General features: G+C 40.1%; 1 protein-coding gene across 7 annotated transcripts; it reads left to right on the top strand.

The window, feature by feature from the left end:
* The first annotated feature begins 635 nt into the window (after positions 1-635).
* Positions 636-18376, top strand: MACIR (macrophage immunometabolism regulator). 7 transcript variants are annotated; one of them, XM_087429962.1, is made up of 5 exons: positions 636-791; positions 7596-7685; positions 13846-13894; positions 15677-15777; positions 15902-18376. In XM_087429962.1, the coding sequence occupies exon 5, from the start codon at positions 15925-15927 to the stop codon at positions 16546-16548; it is 624 nt and encodes a 207-aa protein (XP_087286088.1). In that variant the 5' UTR covers positions 636-791; positions 7596-7685; positions 13846-13894; positions 15677-15777; positions 15902-15924; the 3' UTR covers positions 16549-18376. The 7 variants fall into 7 exon arrangements, with proteins under 7 accessions (XP_087286088.1, XP_087286087.1, XP_087286089.1 ...); XM_087429961.1 differs by lacking the exon at positions 15677-15777; XM_004420332.3 differs by lacking the exons at positions 13846-13894; positions 15677-15777 and having other exon boundaries at positions 638-791.
* The last annotated feature ends 6074 nt before the right edge of the window (positions 18377-24450 follow it).

The following is a 24450-nucleotide window of genomic DNA, read 5'->3' as shown; positions in this document are numbered from 1 at the left end:
AATGTCAGTAAATATTCTTAATGCTGGGTTTATTAACCAGTTTGGCAGAGGAGATGTACATGAATTGAAAATAGAAAATCTTGATCAAAGAAAAGAATTTCTTACAAGAATAGAAAAGATCCAGTCTGAAGATTCAAAAATAGCTAATCCAATCAGAATCTGAATTTGAATTTTGCCCTCCCCCCACATTCACCAGATATTTAGCAGTTTTCGAAAGTTGACCTTATAACTTGTCATTTCATGGGTTTCTGGTCTTCTCTACTTCTGCTCACTGCTGAGTCTCTTAAGCAGAGACTCACAAATGACAAATGTCACCACACCACTGACTTAACTGGGGAAACCTGAGTGTTGCCAGGCTCTCGAGTTGGAGCTCTTGAGTTGGAGCGCCAGCTTTAGACTGGGGAGGGGGTGTTACGACTCTTCCTCTCCGCCTCGGTCAGCACCCGCCCCCCCCAAACCCCGCCCCCGCCCACTTCTTCAGGCCTCTTAGCGCCTTTCTCCCGCAGGTCCGCCCTGCCTCCGGGTGTCTGAGCCGGGCGCAGGAGGCGGGCTCAGCGCTGACGGGCTGCGCCTCCGCAGCCAGAGGGAGGAGGCGGGAAGGCGGGCGGAGGAGGAGGAGGAGGCGGGACTACGCCGGGCGGTAGCAGGCGCCGCGCGCGGTGGGAGAGGAGAGGGTACCCGGCTGGCGGCCTCTGCCCAGATCTCGGCGCCGCAGCCCTGCGCCTCTCCCGCCCTTGTCTCCGGCTCCGCGGCCCCAGGCACGGCGGAGGCGGCGGAGCTGTGGGCCACTGGTAGGTTGCACGGGGACTGCGGTTCCGTCTGCAACCTTTTGTGCTGCGGGAAAGGTGGTGGTGATGGGTGGGTGGGTTGGGGGGGGTGCCCCACTCCCCGATCCTCGGTGCCAGCCCCAGTCGCGGCGCCGCCCCTTCCTCCCTGCCTCGTGTTGAGGCCGGGCGCGCGGTGTCCGCGCGGTGCTGGGGAACCCCGGCCGGGTGGGCCTCCGGGATGGGCGGCAAGGCGACCCCAGCGGCCCCCGGCCTCGGAGGGCTGGTCCTCGGGCGCTCGAGCTGGGGGCTGGGGGCTGGTGAACTGGGTGGGGCCCTTGCGGGGTGCAGGGAGCCCGCGGTTCCTTGGCACAGGGGTGGGGCCGGAGACGCCGTGAGTGTGCAGCGCGTGTGAGTGAGTGTGCGGGGGCGTGCGCCCCCGTGTGCGCGCGGCGTGCGCTCGCCGGGGAGGTGCGGGGAGTCGGCGCCCCGGAGCGCCTCTGCCGCGGTGGAGCGGCGCGGAAGTCGGGGCGCGTTGGCGCCCGCGCTCGCTCTCTCCTCCGCCGCCGTGCCCGCTCCGCGGGGCAGCGGCCCGGGGGGCCCATTGAGAAGTAGCTCTTTCCCGGGCCTGCCGTGCCTCTGGCCGCGTGCCCCGGCCGCGCGCCGGGTGCGACTGCCGGGGCCAGATAGTGTCTCGGGGCGAGCCCTGGCGGCCTTATCTCGCCGGCCTTCCTCGCCCGCGCTGCAGTCTGGGGGGCGAGGCCGCCCGCGAGCCCGCAGCCCGCGCCCGCTGCTCGTCTGCCAATGCGGCGGGGGCGGACGGTCGGGCCGTGGCCGCGGGCGCGCGTGTGGATGGGGGCCGGGTGCTGGCCAGAAGCGAAAGCGACAGATGTCGTTGGGCATCGCCGCCCTCGCCCCACCTGTCGCGGGTGGACGTCGGGGCGGCTGGGAAGCGGAGGAAAGGGGTTTCCAGGCGGGCTGCAGGCAGACCCTGAGCAGGCGGCCCCATTGTGAAGCTGCCAAACTCGCTCTAGTGGTGGAATCTGCAAATCTCTGCCAGAAAGGAGATGGGAACTCGAAGGGAATGATGGCCCCGTCCTTTTCCCCTTGGAGGTGTTCCACAGCCTAGGGTCTCCCTGCTTCTCCACCCACGTCAGTTTGTACCCGGGGAGGTTGGTGATTTGTGTCGAGCCAAGATGCTGAGTGTGTATCTGTATGGCTGTGGTGCACAGGGAAAACTGGGCCTGGGAACTTTTTAATCGTTTGAGAGGAAGAATGCAGTAGCGTTTTATAATGTGCTTGCTACTTCTAGCTGAAAGAACAATTCTTGCACAACATTTCTGACGCTACTAGACTTTTCATTTTACATTGTTTTTCTCAGATGAGCCACCCTACAATTTAGAGTTGTTCGTTGCGGTATTTATTTTTTTAACCCTGTAGAGCAGGTTAGACACTAGAGAGAGAGAAATCACCTCTTCCCAAAGTTTATTTTGCCGGTCATTTCAAAATAGAGTATTGGTCATTATTGCAGAAGCTTTTGGTACTTGATTAATTCAAGACCACGATTTATGCTTACACAATTATCTTTAATGAATGTTTCACAGATTTCTGAGCATTTTTATTATGTAACTGTGTATGCATTATAAACTTAATAAAATGACCAGGATGAAATATGAGGATTAATGATATAAGATAGAGGGTATTTATTGACCTTCAGTGAATTTGTTTACTTTCTCTGTATAATTTTGTAAACTTTGAGAGCTATTGTACACATTAACCCTTAAAAGTATTTAGTGTGGTGAGAGTAATAAAACTTTATATACAGGATTTAAATTTTCTTCACTGATTTATATAACCTGGGGGGGAAATCAGCTCTTTTCCTCCAGAGAGAACTCTGATTTTGTCACCAGCTTATCGAAGTAAGTTCCTGGTTTTAACCTTTCATCTGGAACGTTAGCCAATTCCACTGTGTACACCTCTCCCATTTCATTATGCTTCCTAAGAGACAAATTTCTTGTAAAGACTGAATGTAGACTTGCGGTTCTAGTTACTATCAGTCATATTTGTAGTGAAACGGAATTTTTTTCTAAAAGTAGAAGGATGACTTCACATAATGATAAGAAGAAATTGGTAATCTAGCTCTAATTTCTATTTGCAGAAATAGAAAATGAATGCTGCACTTTAAGGGGGTTGCTATTAAAAGAACTGATATTAGAAAGAGAAACACGTTTTTGCCTTACTGAACCTATTATGGGTTGTCTTACCACTTGGTGGGGTTAATGATTTGTTTGTAAGGTCAAGGTTGGTTTCAGAAAAGTCACACCTTATTTAACACTTCTTCATAAAAATTACTGATGATTTAGTTTCTACCAGTTGTAAATGGAGAAGTAAGATTATTTTAAAGTAACCTCTAAGAGGAGCATGTAGGTGCAGCTAAGGATTCTGTTTTCCTTGTGTATGTTGTACTTGGGCAGTTAAATCACTTTATTTCTGCTCAGTATTGTGTTTCTTGAGAGATGTTTTGGTCCTTCTCTTTTTTACTTGTTTTTAGAGTAATCTTTGAGATTAGTGGTTACCAAATATTTTCATTAGTCTGAATGGAACTTTTAAGAACTATTTTTTTCCCAAATGCTTTTTCATTATTGATCTCTCCTCGGATAGCCACTCTGAGAAATACTACTTGTTTCCATTTCTTTTCCTTCGTGTTTTGGGGGCTAATATTAGAACATATAACTTCTACTCTACCAGTTTTCTTTGCCTAAATTTATCTTGCTTTTCGTAATATAATCTTTAATGGTTAGTGGGATTTATTTAGCAAAATTTGTAAGGGCTATGCGCTGGCCTTCATATTTATAACCTTATGATTTGAAAGTGATAGGTTTTGTTAAATTTTTTCTTATTGCTATTTTGTTAGTGGATCTGTGCTGAAGCCTGAGATTTACGGCTTTTTCATGTGGGGATTTTGTATGGGCTTGAACATTTCCATATGTAGCTTTCTACATTTTTGGGAAAACCACTCCTTTTTCTGGGATCCCAGTGCCATTCAAGTTTACTGTTATATGTATTAGAGTTATGTATTTCCACGTCTGTCTGTCTTCCCCTCTCCCCTAGTCTCAGGCTTCACTTTTTGTATTTGCCCTGGTGCCTGTGCAATGCTGGGCCATAATAAGACTCAAGAAATATTGTTGAATGACTGAGTAAATGAATAATTGAATGGCTGAGTGGATACACCCAAAGAAATACTCCTCAGATCTGTATGGGAAGCCACTAGGTAAGCAGAAGGGTGCACCTTTCTCTCTCCGTTTCTTTCTTTTTAAATTCATTACCTTTCCGTTGTATGTATTACTTTTGAGTAGGATAACAATATAATCACCAAACTGGGACACTTTTGAGAGATAAGGGGGGTGCTGTAAATAATTATGTCAGGGAATGGCTATGAACTGAGACATATGGTCACCTTACTTTTGAAGGACGTTCTTCTTTATTTACTTGTGATATCTATCACCTTGCCTGAGAAATTGGACACACTTGCTAGTTAATGTTTGCACACTTTCTATTTGTAGAAGCTTCATTTGCAGTCAAATGCTGAGTGTCTTCTGCTTAGTCACCCATGGCTTCTCTATCCAGAGGCCTGTGGGCCGCTCTTGGCCATGCTTAATTTTTCCTATTTTCATTGCTTACAAGATAATGTCACAGGACTTTCTGTTTGTTTCAGCGGGTTGTAGCTGGAAGCATTATAAACTCTAGCCTCTGCTCTGTTTAATTCTGTCTGTTTTTCAGTGCAGCATTTGGTCCATCTTGTAAGAATTTCACTGGAGTTCTTTTCCCTCTTGCTGACTGACCTTTTTTGAGAGGAGATCCACTGATATCTTGCCAAGCCTTCATGTTCAAAATATTGGCCAGAATCAATTGCAAGTGATAGAGATTTACAGGTTTTTAAAGTATTCTAAAAATGTTATTCGGAAGGTATATATTTTGGGGACTTTCGTATAACCGTCTTTAATGGGAGGTGGAGGGTAAAGCCCTTAGTGTAATTTTTTACTAGATTCCTTTAAAGGCAATCTCTTCAAGAAGGTATATTTTTATACTAGTTTCTGGCCTTGTTTTTTTATTTTTTAATTTTTCCTCTTTTTCACCATCTTCATCATCATTATCCTCTTCTGAGCACCTGTGTACAGATAGCGTGCAATTAGGCACAGAAGAGTGGGCAGAGTCAGAAATGAGTCAACAACGAGGAGTAGAATGCAGCTCCTGCACCTTGGTGTAGCCCAGCGTCTCACTCCCTTGGACTCTGTGTTTGTATTCTATTTTTGGCTTGGCACTGGCATCATAGGGATAATCAGTGACTACACTTTGTTTACTATGAAATTACCAACCATTTCCTAGACTGCCTCAGCAGCTCCAGTGCAGGAGGTGGATAATTACTCTAGGGCTCCTCGGCTTTCAAATCCAGAATGAAGTTTTAGGTTACTTTTGCTTTTGGGGTTGAAGAAAATGTTGGAGAACATATTTTTACAATGCATTTAAAAGCTCGCAAAGAAGACTGTATCACCAAATACGTGATGCAAATTATAGGAAAGTTTGAATGAGAAGTTAGATTGTTTTTTAAAACTAGTCTTTATTTAGAATTAGAACAGATTCAGACTTTTCTCATGTTCCTGCTTCTGAGTTTTCAATCTAAATCTCTAAAAGCCTAAATGAAATCTATCTCACTTTGTGATAGATGTAGCCCTGAAAAAGTAAGTGGAAATATCTATCTGTATTTGATATCCCATCATATAACCAGCAAGTGTTGGTTGCTACATTTTTTTTCCTGCTTTATAATTTATGATTTAAAAGAAATCTTATAAGCTTTTAGGAGAAAGAGTTAATGATCTAGAATGATTTTATATAAGACTGTCTACTTGGAATCCTAACATTTTTCAAGTTGGAAATAACCCTAGAGCTAGTAGTTAAAATTACCTCCCTTCAGCCATTTCACAATTGAGGCAATAAAACTTTTAAAATGCCTCCCCACACATTTAGAATAGGATTCCATTTACAATAGCTAATTAATATACATTTTTTAGGAACATGATTACTGTGTAAAAAGCTACACACCCAGGCTTATCATTGAACAGAGGCCACATGTGTATAAAGCTGTGTCACTGGGCATTGGGGTCACATGGATTGGGTTCAGATTCCTGCTCTGACTCTCAAATAGTATTAATTGATCAAACCCTTTAAAACAGGGATAATATTTTCCTCATTTGTTGTTGTTAAGATTAAATGATGTAAATTGCATATAGCTTTTGACATATAGAAGGTGCTCAAAAATATTAGTTTCTTTTTTTTTCCCTTCCCCCATTAAAAATCCACTTACTTAAATAAGAAATCAATTTGAACCTTATAACATTAGTATTGGGGAAATTCTTTGGGGATAATTATATTAAATAAAAAATTTTATTGTTAGATAACAATTTTTGTTACATTACAGTTCACTTTATGTTAAAACCAGAGGCTTCATTGGTGGAGTAGAACCAAGTCTTAATTATCTAGGTTTCTTGGTTACCCAATCTGAAAATAGTTTGTGGCAAAAGACATGAAAGGGAGCATGTCTGTATCGAAATCTAAAGAAGTTCCAAAGGCTGATATAAACATGTTTATGTTCAGAATGACAGTTCTTGGTGCATTAACTCCTTCCAGTTTCTCAAGCTGAGGAAGCAAACATCGTTAATTCAGTAATTATCCATTTCCTTTGGAGGAAACTCTTCTGTACTGGTAAGGAAGGTAATAAAGTGACAAACTCCTTGCCTTTTCCCTTGCTGTTTGTCCTCTGTTTGAGGACATGTTGGACTGTGGCCACTTCTTCAGGCTCTGTGTGCCTGTGTAGGTAAAATGAATCCCCTCAGCTCCTTTGAGGCCCCCCCACCCCAAGTTAAACACAACACCAGAAAACCCAACAACCGAAGAAACTTTTACAGGTGGAAGGAACTTGGGGGAATTTTCTTGATCTCAAGAAATTAACCCAGTTAACTGGGGAGGTAGAAGGTAAAGATAGATTCTCTTACACATTACCTCCCCAGGCAAGTGAAGAAGGCACAGAGGAGATGCTAGAAACCTTAAGCAATGTGATAACTCTAAAGAAGTATTTTTCAAGCTGTTCTCTTAAAAAAAAAAAAGTTTTCTAAGAGCCTTCCAATCATTTGCCTCAGAGTGGTCTTATGAGGGATTTTTATTGTTGCTATTTTATGCCTAAAATGAGTGGACACCAAAAATTAATGGCATAATAATATTGCACTTTCATAAAGGGCTTTGCACATGCAGAACACGTTTACTTAACTCATTTGATCCACATAACAACTGAGGGAGGAAGGATGGTATTGTCCTCATTTTAGAGATTGCTAGTTACGCAGGGTTAGGAGGCAGAGTTCTTAGCAAGGCCAGGGCTAGGGCCTGTTCTTGTGACCCCAGTCTCAGCGTTATTTTTTCTGTGGGATACTGTGAATCTGTTGAACACACGAGTAGGACTAGGATGGTGGAACCAATGTTTAAACCCGTAATTTTTCTTGTCTCTTTATTTAGCCTGGTTAAGCTACTGTTAGTCTCCAGGTAGAATTTAAGCAACAGAACACAGAGGAACAAACATGAAACAATGTTTGAGGTTTCATTTAGCTGAACAAACTCAAAATTACTTAATTAAGTTAGTTAATATTGTATCCTGTATAATCTGTACCTGGTGTTAGTACCACCTGCTAGTTTCATTCTGTTTTGCAGTTAGAATTTATATAATTGCTTTATAAGTTGTGTTACTTGTTAAATTAAAGGTTTATTTTTGTATTTCGTGTTTAGTATCTGGAGTAGAGCTGAAAAATTATTATGCCTGTGTTCTCTTGGGACTCATTGGAAATTGTACAGTGACGTCTCCTGGGATTTAGTCTGGTGAGTTATATTTTGCTTTTTCTGTTTGTGAACCAGTTGTACGAACATAATATCGTAATGTGTTTTAAGGACTACGTAAGCAGATGAATGTGAAATGTCAGTGTATTATTGCAAGTATGTATACTACACTTATGAAATTTTTAATGGCGAGAACTGAAATTATTGTTGCAAAATGCTAGCATGATTATATGTGAAATGTTTGATTTTTTGATAGAGTAGATTTTCCTTTTTTTATTCCCCTGAGATAAAAGAGGTCTTATGGAATAATATTTCAAAATATAGTAATTAAGAGGTAGTTGCTCTAATTTCAGGGAAATTTTAATAAAAACATTAATCACCAAAGATTGGCAAAATAATTTGCAAAAAGTTCTGGTTGTATATTATCATACATAAAGAATGGCAGGCAGATGACTGAAAGGAGCATCACTTTCACAGTCATATAGCAGTTCACTGCAAATGTGACATTCCTTTTATCACACCATGAATTTAAACTTAAAAATATGCAGTTCCTTTAGTTGTGTTTTGTCAGTGTGTCATCTGTGTGTCTGTGCTGACACACTTGTCCATGTGGCTCCAAGTCTTTGAAGGGGAAAAAAATTTAATAATGATCTTTGTAGCTCTAGCATTTTAAAAACTAGATTAGTGTGAGTTCATGCTTTGGTATGTCATTCTGCTTGGCCAATATCTTTGTAAGTCTTTGCTTTGAATTATGTAGAGAGGTCATAATCCTTGGAAAAACCAGTTTCATAATAAGTGATTTTCAAATCAGCAGTCAGCAGAAGAATGATTTGAAGGAATGCTGGGGAAAAACAAACACTTTGTCTTGTTCGGTAGATTTAACTTATCAAATTTTTGTTTTGTTTTGTTTTGTTTTTTTGCTGAGGAAGATTCGCCCTGAGCTAACATCTGTGCCAGTCTTCCTCTGTTTTGGATGTGGGTTGCCACCACAGCATGGCTGATGAGCGGTGTAGGTCTGCACCCGGGATCCGAACCCATGATCCCGGGCTGCCAAAGCAGAGCGCACTGAACTTAACCACTATGCTGTGGGGCTGGCCCCTTGCTTATGAAATTTTTGAAAATGCATTTTAAAACATTGAAAAAATAGAAACAGTACTAAAGCTTTCAGTTTTGAGGAAAAGAACAAAGTACTTTTAGAGGATATTGAATAAGAAATAATGTGGCTGGGTCATTAACGTATCCAATTGAAATAAAGCACAAAAAAAAATGAGTAGAAGCTACAGGAATGTGTGTTTCTATATCTCTCTGTGTGCATAAATGTGTACATATGTATGTATACATAGTTACAGATATAGTTATTTATGTAAATAAAAGCATGTTCTAGCAGAGCTTCAAAAGGTGAAGTGAACCAACTTGAGAGGTAGTGAGTTATCTGTCATTGAAGGTGTTCAAACATAGGCAGGACAACCCTTAATATTCCTTCTGATTCTAAGATTGTACAATTTGAAGAATTTTAAAATTTGGAGGGCCATCAAAAACTTGGACACATGTACCAAGTTTCTTTTATTTTTGAAGTTGGGTTTATTGAAGTATGATTTATATACAGTAAAAGTCATCCTTTTAAGGTGTATAGTTTGATGAGTTTTGACAAATGTATCCATTTGTGGACGGAGTGTAGTGACCACTACAGCAAATATATAGACTATTTTCATCACTCCCAAAATTTCCTTGTGCTCCTTTGTAGTCGCTTCCTCCCAACCCCAGCTGTTGGCAGTCATTGGTTGATTTCTGTCCTGGTATTTTTGCCTTTTCTAGAATGTCGTGTACATGGAATCACACGTATATAGCATTTTCTGTCTGCTTTTTTCACTTGGTGTAATCCTAGTTTGCTCCTTTTCATTGCTGAGTGATATTCCATTCTATGGATGGAGCACAGTTTCTTCATTTGTTTCCCTGTTGGTGCACGTTTGGATTGTTTGCCGTTTTTGGTGATTATGAATGAAGCTGTTATAAACATTCACGTCTTCGTGTGAACATATATTTTCACTTTTCTTAGATAAATACCTACAAGTAGGGTAGGTGGGTTATTTAATAAGCATTTATTTAACTTTATCAGAAATTGCCAAACTGTTTTCCATAGTGGCTGTACCTGACAGAGGCTTCTAAGAAGCTAAAATAACGATACCAACATGTGTGCAGATAAGGAAGCCTAATTCTCATTTAGCACTGATTTATTTTTATTTTATATCTAGTTTTAACGTTTGGTTAGCAGATATTTTTTAAGCTCACAATGGATTAGAAACAGTAAATTAGAAGGCCTTAGGGATAGGTTGTTAGTAATTGGAAGCGGCCAAAAATGATACCCACTAATAAGACTATAATTACTGATTTAAAAAAAAAGGCAGGAACTTAACAAGAGTGAAATTCTTCTATCTAGTAAGTTCTCTCTGACAAGTTCCCAAACATGTCTGCATGTTAGAATCACCTGGGGATCTTGTAAAAATTTCAGAGCCCAGGCTACACCCTAGGTGAATGAAATCACAAATCTAGGGTAGAGCACAGACATAAGTATTTTTTTGAAGCTCCTGGATGATGTCAGCATGTAGACAACTTTGGGAACCATGTGCTCGAAGCACAGCATGATGAAATTGAAGGAGCACTGGACTTGGAGCCAGGAGACCTGGAGCTGCCTGCCTGGCTCTGGGCAGGCCCCTGCCTTCATGGCTTAGGTGTCCTCTTCTCTATAATCGGAGGTGCTGGGTAGGTGAACTCCAAGATGATTCTGGCATTAAAACTAGACGGTTCTAGATATCACTAGACCAATAATAGTCATGCTTAGGAGACTGTTTCCCAAGAAATGGCTCTATTCTGAATGGTTCATTTCAGGTACCTCTTGAAAAGGATTTTGTTCACGTGATGACATTTTTGTTCTGTATGTTTAGACATTTATGTTATATCTGCTTTCTTTTAAATGGTATTGCAGAGTGTTGCTAAAAACAGTTCAAGCATATGGAGCAGTTTTTTGATTACTGAGGGTGACTTTTTTAGATAAGCCCAATTAAAAAAAAATTCCCAGAATGCAGTGCTTCTGAAAAAGAATTCTTTGTACAGCAGTTGGGAAACTTAGCTATTTTCAGAGCTGGTCTAAGGAGCTATATCTTCTGGGTTATATTTTTAAAATGTTGCTTCTTGTGCCAAATGTAGAGGAACTTTGGCCTCTGGGAGAGTGTTCAAAGCTGAGTAGATCCCACACAGGTCACCGTCTTTTGAATGTGCTCATCTTGGGGCACCAGGTTCCCTCACGTGTGTGTTGTGGTTTGGACCCGTTTGCTTTAGTTTCAGCCAAAATTCACAATTGCATGCTGTACCCAGTGTTTTTAAAATGTGCACTGTGTACATTTTCTAGTAAATATTAAAGTGTTACCTAGTCTATCGTGGTCTAGTTTTGAATCCTCACACATTTCAAAGGAATACAGTGGCACCTATGAACATTGCCAGGTCTTTTGTATGTTTTATAAACATGCTTCAGTGTCATTGTTACTGATTGGATTGTGAGGGAATTTGATATTGAAGACCCTTAGGTGTCATTTAAAAAATTGTATTTAGGGGCTGGCCCCATGGCGTAGCGGTTAAGTGCGCACGCTCTGCTTCTGGCGGCCCGGGTTCGGATCCCGGGCGTGCACCTTCGCACCGCTTGTCAGGCCATGCTGTGGCGACGTCCCACATAACGTGGAGGAAGACGGGCACGGATGTTAGCTCAGGGCCAGTCTTCCTCAGCAGAAAGAGTAGGATTGGCATGGTCATGTGTTAGCTCAAGGCTGATCTTCCTCACACACACAAAAAACATACATTGTACATCTGCTTTAACCAATAAAGTAAAGAATGCACTCTCTAAAAAAATAAAAATAAAAAACATTATATTTGTTCCTGGTACTTGTTTGAGAAACTCAGTTTTAAAAGTGTTGTTCAATTATAAGTTGACTTTTCTCTTCTTGTTGCATTAGCTGTTCTAGACTCTACTATCCACAGAAATTTTGCTCTTCTGTTATTATAACAACATTTTTTCTATTTTCTGTTTCCAGTCTTTATTTTTGCTTTAAACTATAATGTGAAAGGCATTGATGGAAGCAATAAGGGTATTGTTGGTCTGTGATTTTTAGTGCTCTGCACTGCAGAAGTTAGCACTGGACAGGATTTCTCAGTTCATGGTTTATTCTTTTTGATGCAGTGGGAGTGGTGCCTGCTGCATAGACCTGCGATATTTATGAGAGTGCTTTGAGATCGTTTATCTTGGCAGTATGCTTTTTGATACAAATTTTATTTTAGAATATGAAACAAAATGCTGAATCATGAATAAGCTTTAAAAATAACCAACCCATAAGCAGATTTTTCATGGTAAAATATGAATAATATACTGCTCAACACAGGCCGTCTCCAGTTGTAGTCATGGTAGCCAAGTTTCCTGATAAATGCCTTATAAGAAGAAATTTTGCAGTGCAAAATATTGGACATGCATATATCAAGATACGTTGACTTGGAGACCATTCAATCTTGATTGTCTTTAGCGTCACCCTTTTTTGGTAGAATTCCAGAATTAGAAAGTACCTAGACTTCTTCCTGCTCAGATGGAACAGTACCTAGAGTTCTTCCTCTTCATATGGGACAGTACGTACACTTCTGCCCATTTAAAAGATAATCTGAGAAAGTTGATCTGTAACTGCTCTCAGGTTCTTGCTCCAATATTTAAATCCAGTCAGGAAATTCTCGGGAATTTAACAGCATAAAAAGTTTTGTTTTTTTTTTTTTAAAGATTTTATTTATTTATTTTTTCCCTGCAAAGCCCCAGTAGATAGTTGTGTGTCATAGCTGCACATCCTTCTAGTTGCTGTATGTGGGACGCGGCCTCAGCATGGCCAGAGAAGCAGCGCGTCAGTGCGAGCCCGGGATCCGAACCCGGGTCGCCAGCAGTGGAGCGCGCTCACTTAACCACCAAGCCACGGGGCCGGCCCAAAAGTTTTGTTTTTGATCACATTGAAGCATGGAAGGTATGCTGCTTAGTCAGCATTCCACCCAGCTGAAAAGGAAATATTTGCTGATCAGTGCTCTCTTCTCTGAAACCCAGACTCCACCTGGCTTTCTTAGTGCCACACAGATGTTCTTTAGAAGGGCAATATATAACTAAGAAGGATCCTTTAAAAAAAAAAAAAAAAAGTCTAAGCAATTTGTAAGAGTCCTGGTTGCACCATTAACATTCCTACGTGAATATGAAGTCTGGAGGTGTTCTTGTATGTATGGCAATACACTGCAGAGGCCAATGAAACCACCTAAAAGAGTGGTTAGTTTTGAGAATATGCTATTGTTTGGAGCAGAAGTACTGATGATTTATACCTAAAAAGTGCAAACAGTTTTCCAGCCCTTAGAATTGCTCATCAGAAGTTTAGCAGGTTGCAGCTGTGTATATAATATTTGAAACCAGCCTTTTCATGTTTCAGTGCAACAAGACTCATTCAGAAATTTTACAGCGAGTATTGACCTTAATTACTGGGTTAAATATTTGTGTTAGAGGATATTAGAAATGCTTATTTCTTTAACTTTCTGGTTCAGTAGTCTTTTCTGCAGGGAGTGTGTTGTTTACCTCAGCAAAGTCTGAGAGGTCTCGTGTACCAGGCTCCCTGGTTGAAATTTCCCGAGCTCTTAAACCACATCTTCTACTTAACAATCTAGGTTAAATCATCGTCTATCAGGTAGACGTCTGAAGATCCGGCTGGATAGTTTTGTCCACACCAGCTGATATTTTTTATGGTGTTATTGGCTGCTGGAAACTTAACCAGTGATAGTTACTCATCTAACATTAGCTTGCCTAGCAATTTTTATCCATTATAGGCAAAAAAGATGACTTTTAGGCTGGCCTCTGTTTGAATTATTACCCAATTCAGAATGGGTGGGGTGCGAATTCATGGATTTTAGGAAGTTTATAATATACCAAATGAGAATGTGGTAAGGTGGCTGGTGGAAATCCATGGACTGTCCTGGACTGCCAGATTTGGAAGAGACCTAGACCACTGTGTCACTTACGCTTGAATGTCACTTAAGGCGGACTGGGTAGCTCTCCTGGGGTGGGGCACCCAGTCTGTGTGTGCTCGTTTTCTTCCACAGCCCTGATTATTTTGGCCTCATCCACCCTCCTCTCCTTGTCTTTCAGAAGAAGTATCAGAGAAGCTCTTCTCGCCTGTAGCTGCCTCTCAGGTTAGGTAGGTTTGAGGCCTTGGATCTGTCCTCTTATGCTCCTTCTGGGCTACAGAATTATTGTTATTTTTTTTTAAAGATTTTTTTCCCCCCAAAGCCCCAGTAGATTGTTGTACGTCATAGCTGCACATCCTTCTAGTTGCTGTATGTGGGACGTGGCCTCAGCATGGCCGGAGAAGTGGTGCGTCGGTGCACGCCCAGGATCCGAACCCTGGCCACCAGCAGCAGAGTGCGCGCACTTAACCGCTAAGCCACGGGGCCGGCCCTGGGCTACAGAATTAGTAAGAAAGGAAGGATTAGTTTGTCATCTGGCTTAGAGTAAACATTTGTTTGTTCAGCATAAAATTTGATGAGGCTTCATGTGGCCCTCTAAAGTTTATTAGATGAGAAATCTTCAGGTTTTTGTACACATATCAAAGTAGCTGATAGTTACGTGCTATTCCCATCCTATCAACAGAGAAGTAAGTTATACAATCAAATATAAATTTATTTTTACATTAATAAGATAGAATAAAGCCAATTACTTTAGAAGAGTTGAGGGCTAAATTAGTTTAATTGGTTAGATTAAAATTGGAAATAGTCTAAGATTTAGAGTAAAAAGTAAGTAAATATTTTGATTCCTTTGGCATTTGCTGTATGTCAGGTATCATTATTAATGCTAGTTTTCAGTTGTGCTATAGATGTGGACCATAGTGAGGACAGGGTGGCATCTGGTAACTCCTTCATAGTCTTGGTGTATTTATTTTCTAATGAAGGAAAGTACAGCATACACATAAAGGAATAAGGTTATGACCTTTTTTTTAGCTTTCTAATTGCTTATATTTTAAATGAATATACAAACTTTAGGAATTGCTTCAATTAGGAAAAGGTTATTTGTTGTACAAAAGGATTCATAAGAATTATGAAATATAATAGCCTTTTTCAATAAATAATCTTTAAATCAGTTATTATTTGACATCGTTTTGGTTCGTGATCTGAGTTACTCAAAATTGTCTACTTCTAATTGAAGTTCAAGTAGAAAAAAGTTTCTCAGAAATGACAGTGTCACTCAGTTTCCCTTAGTATTTTATTTTCCGAGATTTGATTTATCTGCCACTTCCTAGGAACCTGGCCGTTACTTGTAGTACTTCTTGTTAGTGGGGTTTGCCAAACTATGTACATAATGTGATCATTGTAATGAATAATATTAGTATTCATTGTGAATTGTTCTGCCATTTAGTGAACTATTCAAAAGAGCAATGTCTTATGTATTGCAAAATAAGATAATGATATATTTTATGATGAAATAGTCAAAATAACATCTGATATTTTATATATGTTTAATATGAAAAATGACCTGATTTAGACTACAAAATTGTTTTCTTTAAATAATGTATCAGGCATATGGAAGGAGGAACATTTACAAGGTTTGGCAGAATCTTCTCTTAAGACCTCAAAAAAATTTGGGGGGAGTTTAAATTGGCTTCTTTGCAGAAGTTGATCAGCTTGTATCTTTTGTTATATGGCCCTTAAACGCAATTGAAAGAATTGCAGATGTGAAGAGCTGAGCACTTATTTTAAGTTAAATGATGGAAAATGTAAAGATTTTAATTTTCACGTTGGAAATATTTTGAGGATTCTTGTGAAACTGTGGATGACATTTTTTTTTTTGCTTCATGTTGAGATCTGTATTTGATTTGCTTAATAATCACATCAAGGAGTAAACTTGGTGTGATTGAATGGAGTGCTGCATTGAGAGAAGTATCATTTTGTTGTTTTCTGTTTGCTTCTCCGTCTCAACCTTTCAGTAGTAATTCAGACTTGACCTGCCTTTGAGTTCTTGAGGGCAGAGGGGGAGTAGTCATTTCATGCCTGCTCTGGAACATTTAATGGACACAGATAACAATCCGTGAGTACCTTGGCTGCTTTTCAGGTCAGGGTTATTTCATGCTCCCCGAGCCTTCTAAAATGAGCCGGCTTGGCCCAGCCTTCTGCACATTTTACCTTTTTAATCTGAGTCTGTTTCCTTTTAGGAGTGTGCAGACTGGTGCCTAAAATGGAAGTAGATGTTAATGGAGAGCCCAGAAGTGCCCTGAACACCCTGCCCTTGCCCGTGGCCGAGGCCGGCTCCCCGGGAAAGGCAGAGGCGGAGAAGCCCCGCTGCTCCAGCACGCCGTGCTCGCCGATGCGCCGGACTGTGTCCGGCTACCAGATCCTCCACATGGACTCTAACTATTTGGTTGGCTTCACAACTGGTGAGGAACTCCTGAAGTTAGCCCAGAAGTGCACAGGAGGTGAAGAGAGTAAGGGAGAAGCCGTGCCTTCCTTGCGCTCCAAACAGCTGGATGCAGGACTTGCACGTTCCTCTCGTTTGTATAAAACCAGAAGTAGGTACTACCAGCCATACGAGATCCCAGCTGTCAATGGCAGGAGGCGAAGGCGGATGCCCAGCTCAGGAGACAAGTGCACTAAATCTTTACCTTATGAACCTTATAAGGCCCTCCACGGGCCGCTGCCTCTTTGTCTTCTTAAAGGTAAGAGGGCTCACTCCAAATCTCTGGACTACCTCAATCTAGATAAAATGAACATCAAGGAGCCAGCTGACACAGAAGTGTTACAGTACCAGCTTCAACACCTAACCCTCAGAGGGGACCGTGTGTTTGCTAGGAATAATACATGAATGATGAGCAGAGTGTAAACCAGTTTAGGTCAGCCTCCACTTGGCTAGATAAATCCACTGTTGTACTCTGTACAGGACTCTTCACATTATAGATGGTTATATCAGCTAAGTGTTCCTGGAACATACAAATTGTTTGGATCACATTTTGAATACAGGAAATGAAATCACAGGTACTCGGGGGGAAATCATTCTAGAGCACGTGACTGCAAAGAAAACAATGTTGACCAATAGTTTGTATAGCTTTTTAGCTGGGAAAATAAAGGCTTTGGTCCAGTAATATCTTTATGATTCTGACACTCAAATTGGAAATGTTATCTGCTTGGTTGTTGCTGACTTGGTATGATTCATTAGCAATTTATATCTTAAGTACTCAAGTACTTCTTTAATCTCTGTATTTTACTATAAAATGTATGTAATGATTTGTTTTATGAAATTTAGAACTTGAACATGGCTGAATTGGACCACTTTTTATTTTTAAATATTGAGTTTAAATATTTTATAACTGGTTTTGCACTGAAAAAATTAACATTTCAGACTGACAAGAGAATAATCTTTCTTCACTTGCCTCAATAATATTATTGAGCAATGAATTTTTTATTTCCGCATGGAAAGTTATTGATCTCGATGGCTGTAAGATATTTCTTTATAGCGTTATTAAAGTGTGTCTTAATAAAATTAAATTTGGGATACAAAGTATTTATTTTACAATGGATGGGGGGAAGCTTTTCCAGAAAGTTTCCGATATGGAGTTTTCATAAGTTGAAAAAGTTTCCTTAATGCTTATTTTCTAATTTAAAATTCATCTGGAACTTTAAAATGGAAAGGATTCTTTTAATTGTGGATTATAGGCATAATACTGTTTGCATCTGAATGTTCTGTAAGTGAATGGAACTTTAATAGAGGAACTCATGATTTCTACTATCGAATGCTTAAACTAGGTATGAAGTGATACCATTCAGCATGGCATTGGGTCATTCCAGTTTTAGTTCTGTGCAGGACAAGCACTCATTGAAATTCCAGTTTCTAGGATTAGTGTAGGAGCCTAAAGTGCTTCTGCAGTTTTAATGGGTTAATCCTGGATTACTTAACAATTTATGTCAATTGCACTGGTTTAATTTGTTGCTAAAGAAATAATGCCCTGGCTTTAGTAACAAATACAGCTCAACTATTCTTGAATATATTTTGAGAAAAAATGTATGTAACTTACCTTTTGTAAAAGTTTCTATTTCTTTTTTTTCTTTTTTGACTCTTGAAGGTGCAATTTATTACTGAATTGGCATTTCTGGCAGCATAGAACTGCTTCTTTTAAATTTTATTTTGGGGGCTGTGAGTTTCTTAGGTGTTAGCAATCTTGCTTATAAAATAAGAACACCTTTTAATTAATGATTGGGTCATTTCTGGTACAGGTGTGACTTTTCTTTAGCCAGAATGAATGGCAAACGCTATTTAGAGCAGAGTAAGTATTAGAAAACCCTAGGAACTCTTAATCAACATTTATTATACTTTCTCTGAGGCAAACCATGTGAAAGAGCCTTGGGGAAGTTGACCCGTATCTTACTGAGTTGATCAGATTTCTTGGTGGGCTGGAAATTTTCAGCTGTTGTATATTTTAAAGTAAATTGCACCTTTGTAACATATTGTATTGACAAACGATCACTAAGATTAACTATATCTATACAGTCATTAGTTTGACGAGAAATAGAATCCTGTCAGATGCCAAAGAGTTGGGATTTTTACGTTTAATGATTAAACACCGTTATTTATTGATGATTTACCCTGTGGAACTGTATTATTTCTAATTATGAAATAAAAGGGTGATGTAAACACACGTTGTTGTGTGGTGCTTTAAACGAGGTCCGCCTTCAACAGGCTAGTTACTATTCAAGAATTCCACCTAAGCACTGATTTTTAGGCCCCATTTTTGTAAAAAAAAAATAATTCACTTTTGGCGTTCAAGGTAAAGGATGTATTCATGGCAATGATATGTATTCGGTCCATTAGGAAACATGACTGTGTACTGTGAGATCTGTCCCTGCCCATGTGCCTAAATCATTTCTTGAGCTAAATAAAAATGTGTAGCTGTTTTGTTTTGTTTTGTTTTGCTTTTACTTAAAGACAGCTGAAACTCTGTGGCAAAAATGAAAGGGTTAAAAGTTTGAGATATGGCATATTTGCTCTTATCTGATTAGGAAAGATACATAATTTTAAGTTCGGTGACCTGGAAAGAAAGTTTTGAAATTCAAGATCCCTAGTTTTCAAAATGTGTTTGCAGAGCCCCCTCACTCGATCGGTCTTGCTTTCCCTGCACTCCACGGCCTCGTGCTCCTCGAGTTGGTAATATCCTATCAAGAAAAAAGATTAGCCTGGGCCTCTTAGCTCAAAGAAAAAATCCCATTTTCTTTAGTCTTTTATCATGGTTCTATTTTTTAGCTCTTTTTTCCCCCCATTTTTATCCAATTTAATATTCCATACTAAACAGGGCTCACTTTTGGCCATAATATACCTGATGATGTTATCATACAGTGTCTGCCCCCTTTATTCATTGCAGTACCCCATGACTTTAATTTTTTTGTGTATGTGCAAAAATACCATGATTTAGAGGCTCAGCTGATGCTTAAAGTAGCAATAGAGTTTCAGTCCTTGCCTCAGTCTGAGGTGAGCTTTTGCTCCTCTGACTTCCATCTGGCTGCATTTGTACCTCTAGTTCCAGGGCTCCTGTAGTCAGCAGTCAGGGAAGAAAAGACTGTGGGGATGCATTAAAATGTAAATCCATTCAGAACCCCCAGATCTTCCTGACTCCGGCTCAGCTGGGCTCCCGTTCCAGTCCCATTGAGTCCTGTTCATTGCTCCTCAAGCCTTAACAATGCCCATGTGTGGCTCACTGTGTCTTTTTCCTTCCCTGAGATATTTATTTAAATGCTTTCAATATTTGGGGGTTCAGGAAGCTTTTAGAAGATTCTAAGTTAACTTTTATAGGCAAATTGGCCTTTCACTAAAGAAGGAATATGTCTTGAGACCTTGAGAAAAGCAACCTATTTTTACTTATTTTCTTATTCTAACATGCTTTTATCTTGGAAAGGCTTTTGTCCCATTATAACTATTGAAACATTTTTAAGGGAACTTTTAAATGACCCTGGCCTAAGTGGTTTGTTCTCATTCAGAGGGGGTAGGACGAGAGACTGACAAGTGGTTTATAAATGGCATAAATGCTCTAGAAGGGTTGGAGTGGAGAGACAGCAAGGATGTACATTATTCTAATGCAGAGAGGACAGTAAGTATCAAGTAAAATTGCCTTTTTAAACAATATAATTTGATTAGAGAAATGGAAATTGATGAGGAAGATTGCCTTGGAAATATAATAAATACAATTATAAAGCTAGGAGTGGAGGTTGTCAGCACTTGATGTGCTTCACTTTGTAATGTGCTTTAGATAAGAATTATGAAATGGATTCTTTGATATTTTACATTAGAAAAAAATTAAGGATTTTTTCTGGCTGAAGAGAATGCTCCTAGAAACAAACCAAAAGAAGAATGAGTTTGATTTGTTATTTTGAGTTGGCTCAGCCCCTAGGACACTTTGTTACTCTAGAGGGAGGGAGACGTTAAATTTGTATGCTTGTCATTGTGAAACGACTTTGTACAAGGTTTTATTAAATGATTTCAGAGGAAAAGTCTGAAACCAAATTTCCCAAACGCTGTCGCCCCCGATCTTGAGATTGTCTTTGATGTACAGATATATGTGAGAGCGCAGGATGAGGAAAGGGAACTCTTTCAACAGAAGAACGCAGCATCCACTGGAATAAAAGAGGAGCTGCACAGACAGTAGAATCCTTAAGTGATCCTGGCTGGGGTCGCTTCTGGAACCAAGAGGTTTGATGCTTTTGCTTTTGTGGAAAAGCTGGCGGCGCTTTTAGTTCCTGCTGATGCCCTCGAGAAAGGGTTCTTACTGTGTGCTGGTGGACAGAGGAGGGAACGCTGGGTCCATGACGTTGACCTTTCAGTCTGATTCACCAGGAAGAGTATTTTTCACCAAACTTATGTAAAAGGATTACACGTGGAAATATATATTTGGAAGACTTTGAATCCTCTTTCCCTGGCCTAGTGCTTCAGATAGGGAAAGGAACTTATGTGGTAAGAAGTTCTTGAACTTACTGAAATGCAGATTTTGGTTGAGTGGTTAGAGCTGGGATGGCACACGCTGAGCACGCATACCACCATGCTCCTCCCTATGCGTGTGGCAGACATCGCTGATCCGTCAGTGCATAGTCTCTCTCTGAGTCCAGCCGTGGCCTCATTATCTTTCTTCAGCACTTGGGCAGCTGCTACTGAATTGATCAGCATGACACAGGAGATAAAACCTGTTTGCCCACCACACCCTCTGCAATGGGTTGCAGTGTGTATTGAAAAATGGTCTGATGGTTTTTGAGTAGGAGACTGTTCTGGGCCCTGTCTTCTAACCAGAGAACAGAGGAGAATGGTCTCCGTTACTGTTATCCACAAGGCACCTGCTGAGCACATGCAGGATCTTTGGGGACAAAGGGCTTAAGACAGTTTTCACCTTCAAGGACATGCCTTTTATTGGGAGAGGGAGAGTAAGGTAGCATAAGATGAATGCCACGTGAGTGTTTTGTAGAATAAATAGCAATTTAAGAGACAGGAGCTTTAATCCTATGGGACTGAAATCTGAGAACTGTCTTGTTCATTTTTCTGTCAGTAGCCTGGCCAACTTATTGGATGTGCTGACTTACATTGCTGTAAGTATAGAAGGTGAAAAAAAGTGCCTTCATGCGGAAGGCACTTGTCAAGAGTGCCCTCATGGGGAAGTCTGGGGAGATGAAAAATATGGGGAAGGCAAAATCGTAACAAAATAATTGAATCTGAGAAGGATCAAGGCATGCCAAAAATGCTCACTTGTTACCGCTGCCTTTCTCCTTGGTGGCCTGCTAAGATGTGCTGATTCACTTTCTAGATGAGAAGAATGGAGGTGGAGGGTAGGTGAACTAAATATTGGAATTGGTCGGGGAGGCGAGAGCTATGAGGGAATAAGTAGATGGATATTTTAGAGATTTATTTTCTCTTGCATTGCCCTTCATCCTGGGGTGGAGTGGAGATGACAGAGAGAAGGTTTGCTTTAATTATTTAGGGTTTGAAGTACGTTTAAAAATGTGTATTCTTGACATAATTTGTATAAGAAATGAAACTATATGGAAGGTGTTTTGCTCAAGAACTTTCCTAACATAGATCATCTTTTGAAATGACCAACTAGAGCCCTGCATTAGTTGGTAGATTTTTGTATTTTACTTTCTAATATTTGTAATTTGAGTTTTGTTATTCTTGATGTTTCACATATACTTTTAGTGTCATGCTTGTCTAATAAGAAATTAATGCAGTTATAAGGAAAAATGTTTAAAGGGTTAGGATATTTATAGGATTGAAATTTTTGTGGTAGGCCATATAAGGTAATCCACTCATAGATCAGAAAGATATTCATTAAACATGACAGATTTACTTTTTTTAAAGGAAAAGGGCATATTATATTACTTTTAGTATAGCATTGCCTAACTACTTTTTTTCCCCTGGAAATTCATTTCTTAAATGCCTGTTGGATCAAGCCCTCAAAGTGAAATAGATGGGAATTGTGTTTTTTTCTTTAGATTTTCCCTAAATCTTTCCTAGCTTTTTTTGAGGAACCTTTTGACTAGAATTAGTCAAATTGAAAGTACGGGAATTATTACAAATTGGGAATTAACAATTGAAAGTATGACTTTCCCCATTGGGCCAGGTCACTGTGTTTAGAAATCCTAGGAAATGCTGCAAATGGTAATGGTTCTTAATTTGTGAAGAGAAAAGCCATAAGAGCTGCTTCATTTGTGTTATGCTAGACTTATAGTGTGACTAGTAAGGAGAGAAGTTTCCTTTGTATATTGACAACCAGATGTTGTGATCTTAGGAGGCTACAAAGGGAATGCTCAGAGAGCTGTGATGGATTTTATATCAAGTGTTATAAAAGCAAACAAATCCGTGTTTGAAAATAGAACCACTAAGACCAAACTGTTATAATTTATCTGTAGGAATTGATGCTCCTTCAAATTCATGATTCAACCTTTATTTATTCATCCACCAAATATTTGTTGTGATATATTGTGTGCCAGGTCCATAATAAGTCATGAGAATACAAGGTGAGGAAACACAGAAACCATGGTCAAGAGCAAATAGTTACATTTTAAAATGAGTGCTTCTAATAAACAGATTTAAGATTTTTTTGAGCACACAGAGGAGAACGTTCCTAATTCCACCTTAAATGTGGGGAAGGCTTTACCAGGGAAGCTACACTTGGGTGTGGAGGGTGAAGAGGAGTTTGTTGGGTGGGTAGGAGGGTGAGGGCCTCCCCGGAAGAAGAGAATGCCTGTATGGGAATATAAACTGGAAAAGGCCTTGAGGTTCATCCATTCTACTTTTCCTGCTATCCAAACCCACCTAGACAGAAATATGTCATAGATCTTTCTGAAAATCTCCAGGAAAAGAAATCATGCTGAGTCACTGCTATAGTTTGACCCTTGCTTTCTGGTGAAGAATTTATTGTGAAATTTCAAATCATGGTTGAACTTAAACTGCCAAAGTTTTACAATCAGCATTCCTCGTACTCCAACAAGCTTTTTATCTTAAAGTAGCTTCCGCAGCCTCATGGACCCTCTCATCTTTTGTGGGTCTCTGGCGGTCCAGAGTTCTCACAGATGTTAGCTGCATCTGCGTCTGGAAGAGGAATAAGCTTTTGGGTACCAAGTAGCCAGTGTCAGGCCCTGTTTGGGAACATTGCTGGAAACCCTGAGAGAAAGTCCAAGATGCTCCTACTGCATAGCCTGGTAAGAAGAGTGGGGAGGGAATCTAGCTTGCTCTCTCCACTGCTGTTCTTCCCCAGGCAGAACAGAATGCTCTACTCAGCAGGCTCCAAAACTCAGCCTTACCAAGTTCTCTTTTAAGATGGGAGGATGTCGTTTTGGGAAACACAGTGCTCATGAGCCTCTGAGGTTTCGGACAACTCCATCAGTAGAACCTTACCCTGAGCCGAATTGGTCTAACCACTGTAACCACTCCTGGAATTCTCTCCTGCAGGCCTCTTTCTAGGACTTAAAAGGACTGTTTGCTGGAGGAAAGGGGGAGAGGAGCAGGTGGAAATATCTGTGGGCTGTTGTTTTTTTTTTTAATTTGAAGAATTTTTAATAGTTAAAAGCTTATTTCTCAGTTCCCCTCTCTTTGCTTTAAGGAGCCAGCTGTACATAAAGAAAATATTGAAAGAGCTAAAACACTTGGCCCTTCACATAATGTCCTGTAATTGTGATTATCTTGATTTTGTGGGTTTTAAAGATACTCATCCTGGCAGGATATGGTTGATCATGAGCCTTAGTTTCATTTTATTATAAAATGGGAAAAATAATTTCTACTTTACAGTTCTTGTGAAAGTTAGACATGATATATGTAAAGTAAAACGTCTGTTACGTAGCAGTTACTGAATAAAGGGCAGCCATGGGCAGTAATAAACACAATCTTTGAAACCCTGATTTACCATGTCTTTATTTGCCCCACAACTACTTTAAAAAGTTTCTACATAGTAAAATAAAAGCACTACATTTAAAATTTAAGTATTTTTGGATAAAATATTGCAAAATCTCAAAACGTGTGTGTGGGGGTGAGTTATGGGTGAATATATGTGTTGCCCCTCACAATGAACTAAACTTGTGTTTTCTGAAGTGGGCTGTTGACAAGTGGTGCAAACATGATCCACTTGGGTGTAGGAAGAAAATATTAGATCTGCTTTTAAAATATTTTTTATCTTATCCTTTTAAAACTTTTATTTGTTGTATATGTCATGTATATAGTTTTCCAGTAGAATAGTAAATGCAC

Source organism: Ceratotherium simum, chromosome 4, assembly GCF_057802395.1.
Source record: "Ceratotherium simum simum isolate JZ-2026a chromosome 4, ASM5780239v1, whole genome shotgun sequence".
NCBI lineage: Eukaryota > Metazoa > Chordata > Mammalia > Perissodactyla > Rhinocerotidae > Ceratotherium > Ceratotherium simum.
This window is presented reverse-complemented; position numbering and strand designations above follow the sequence as displayed.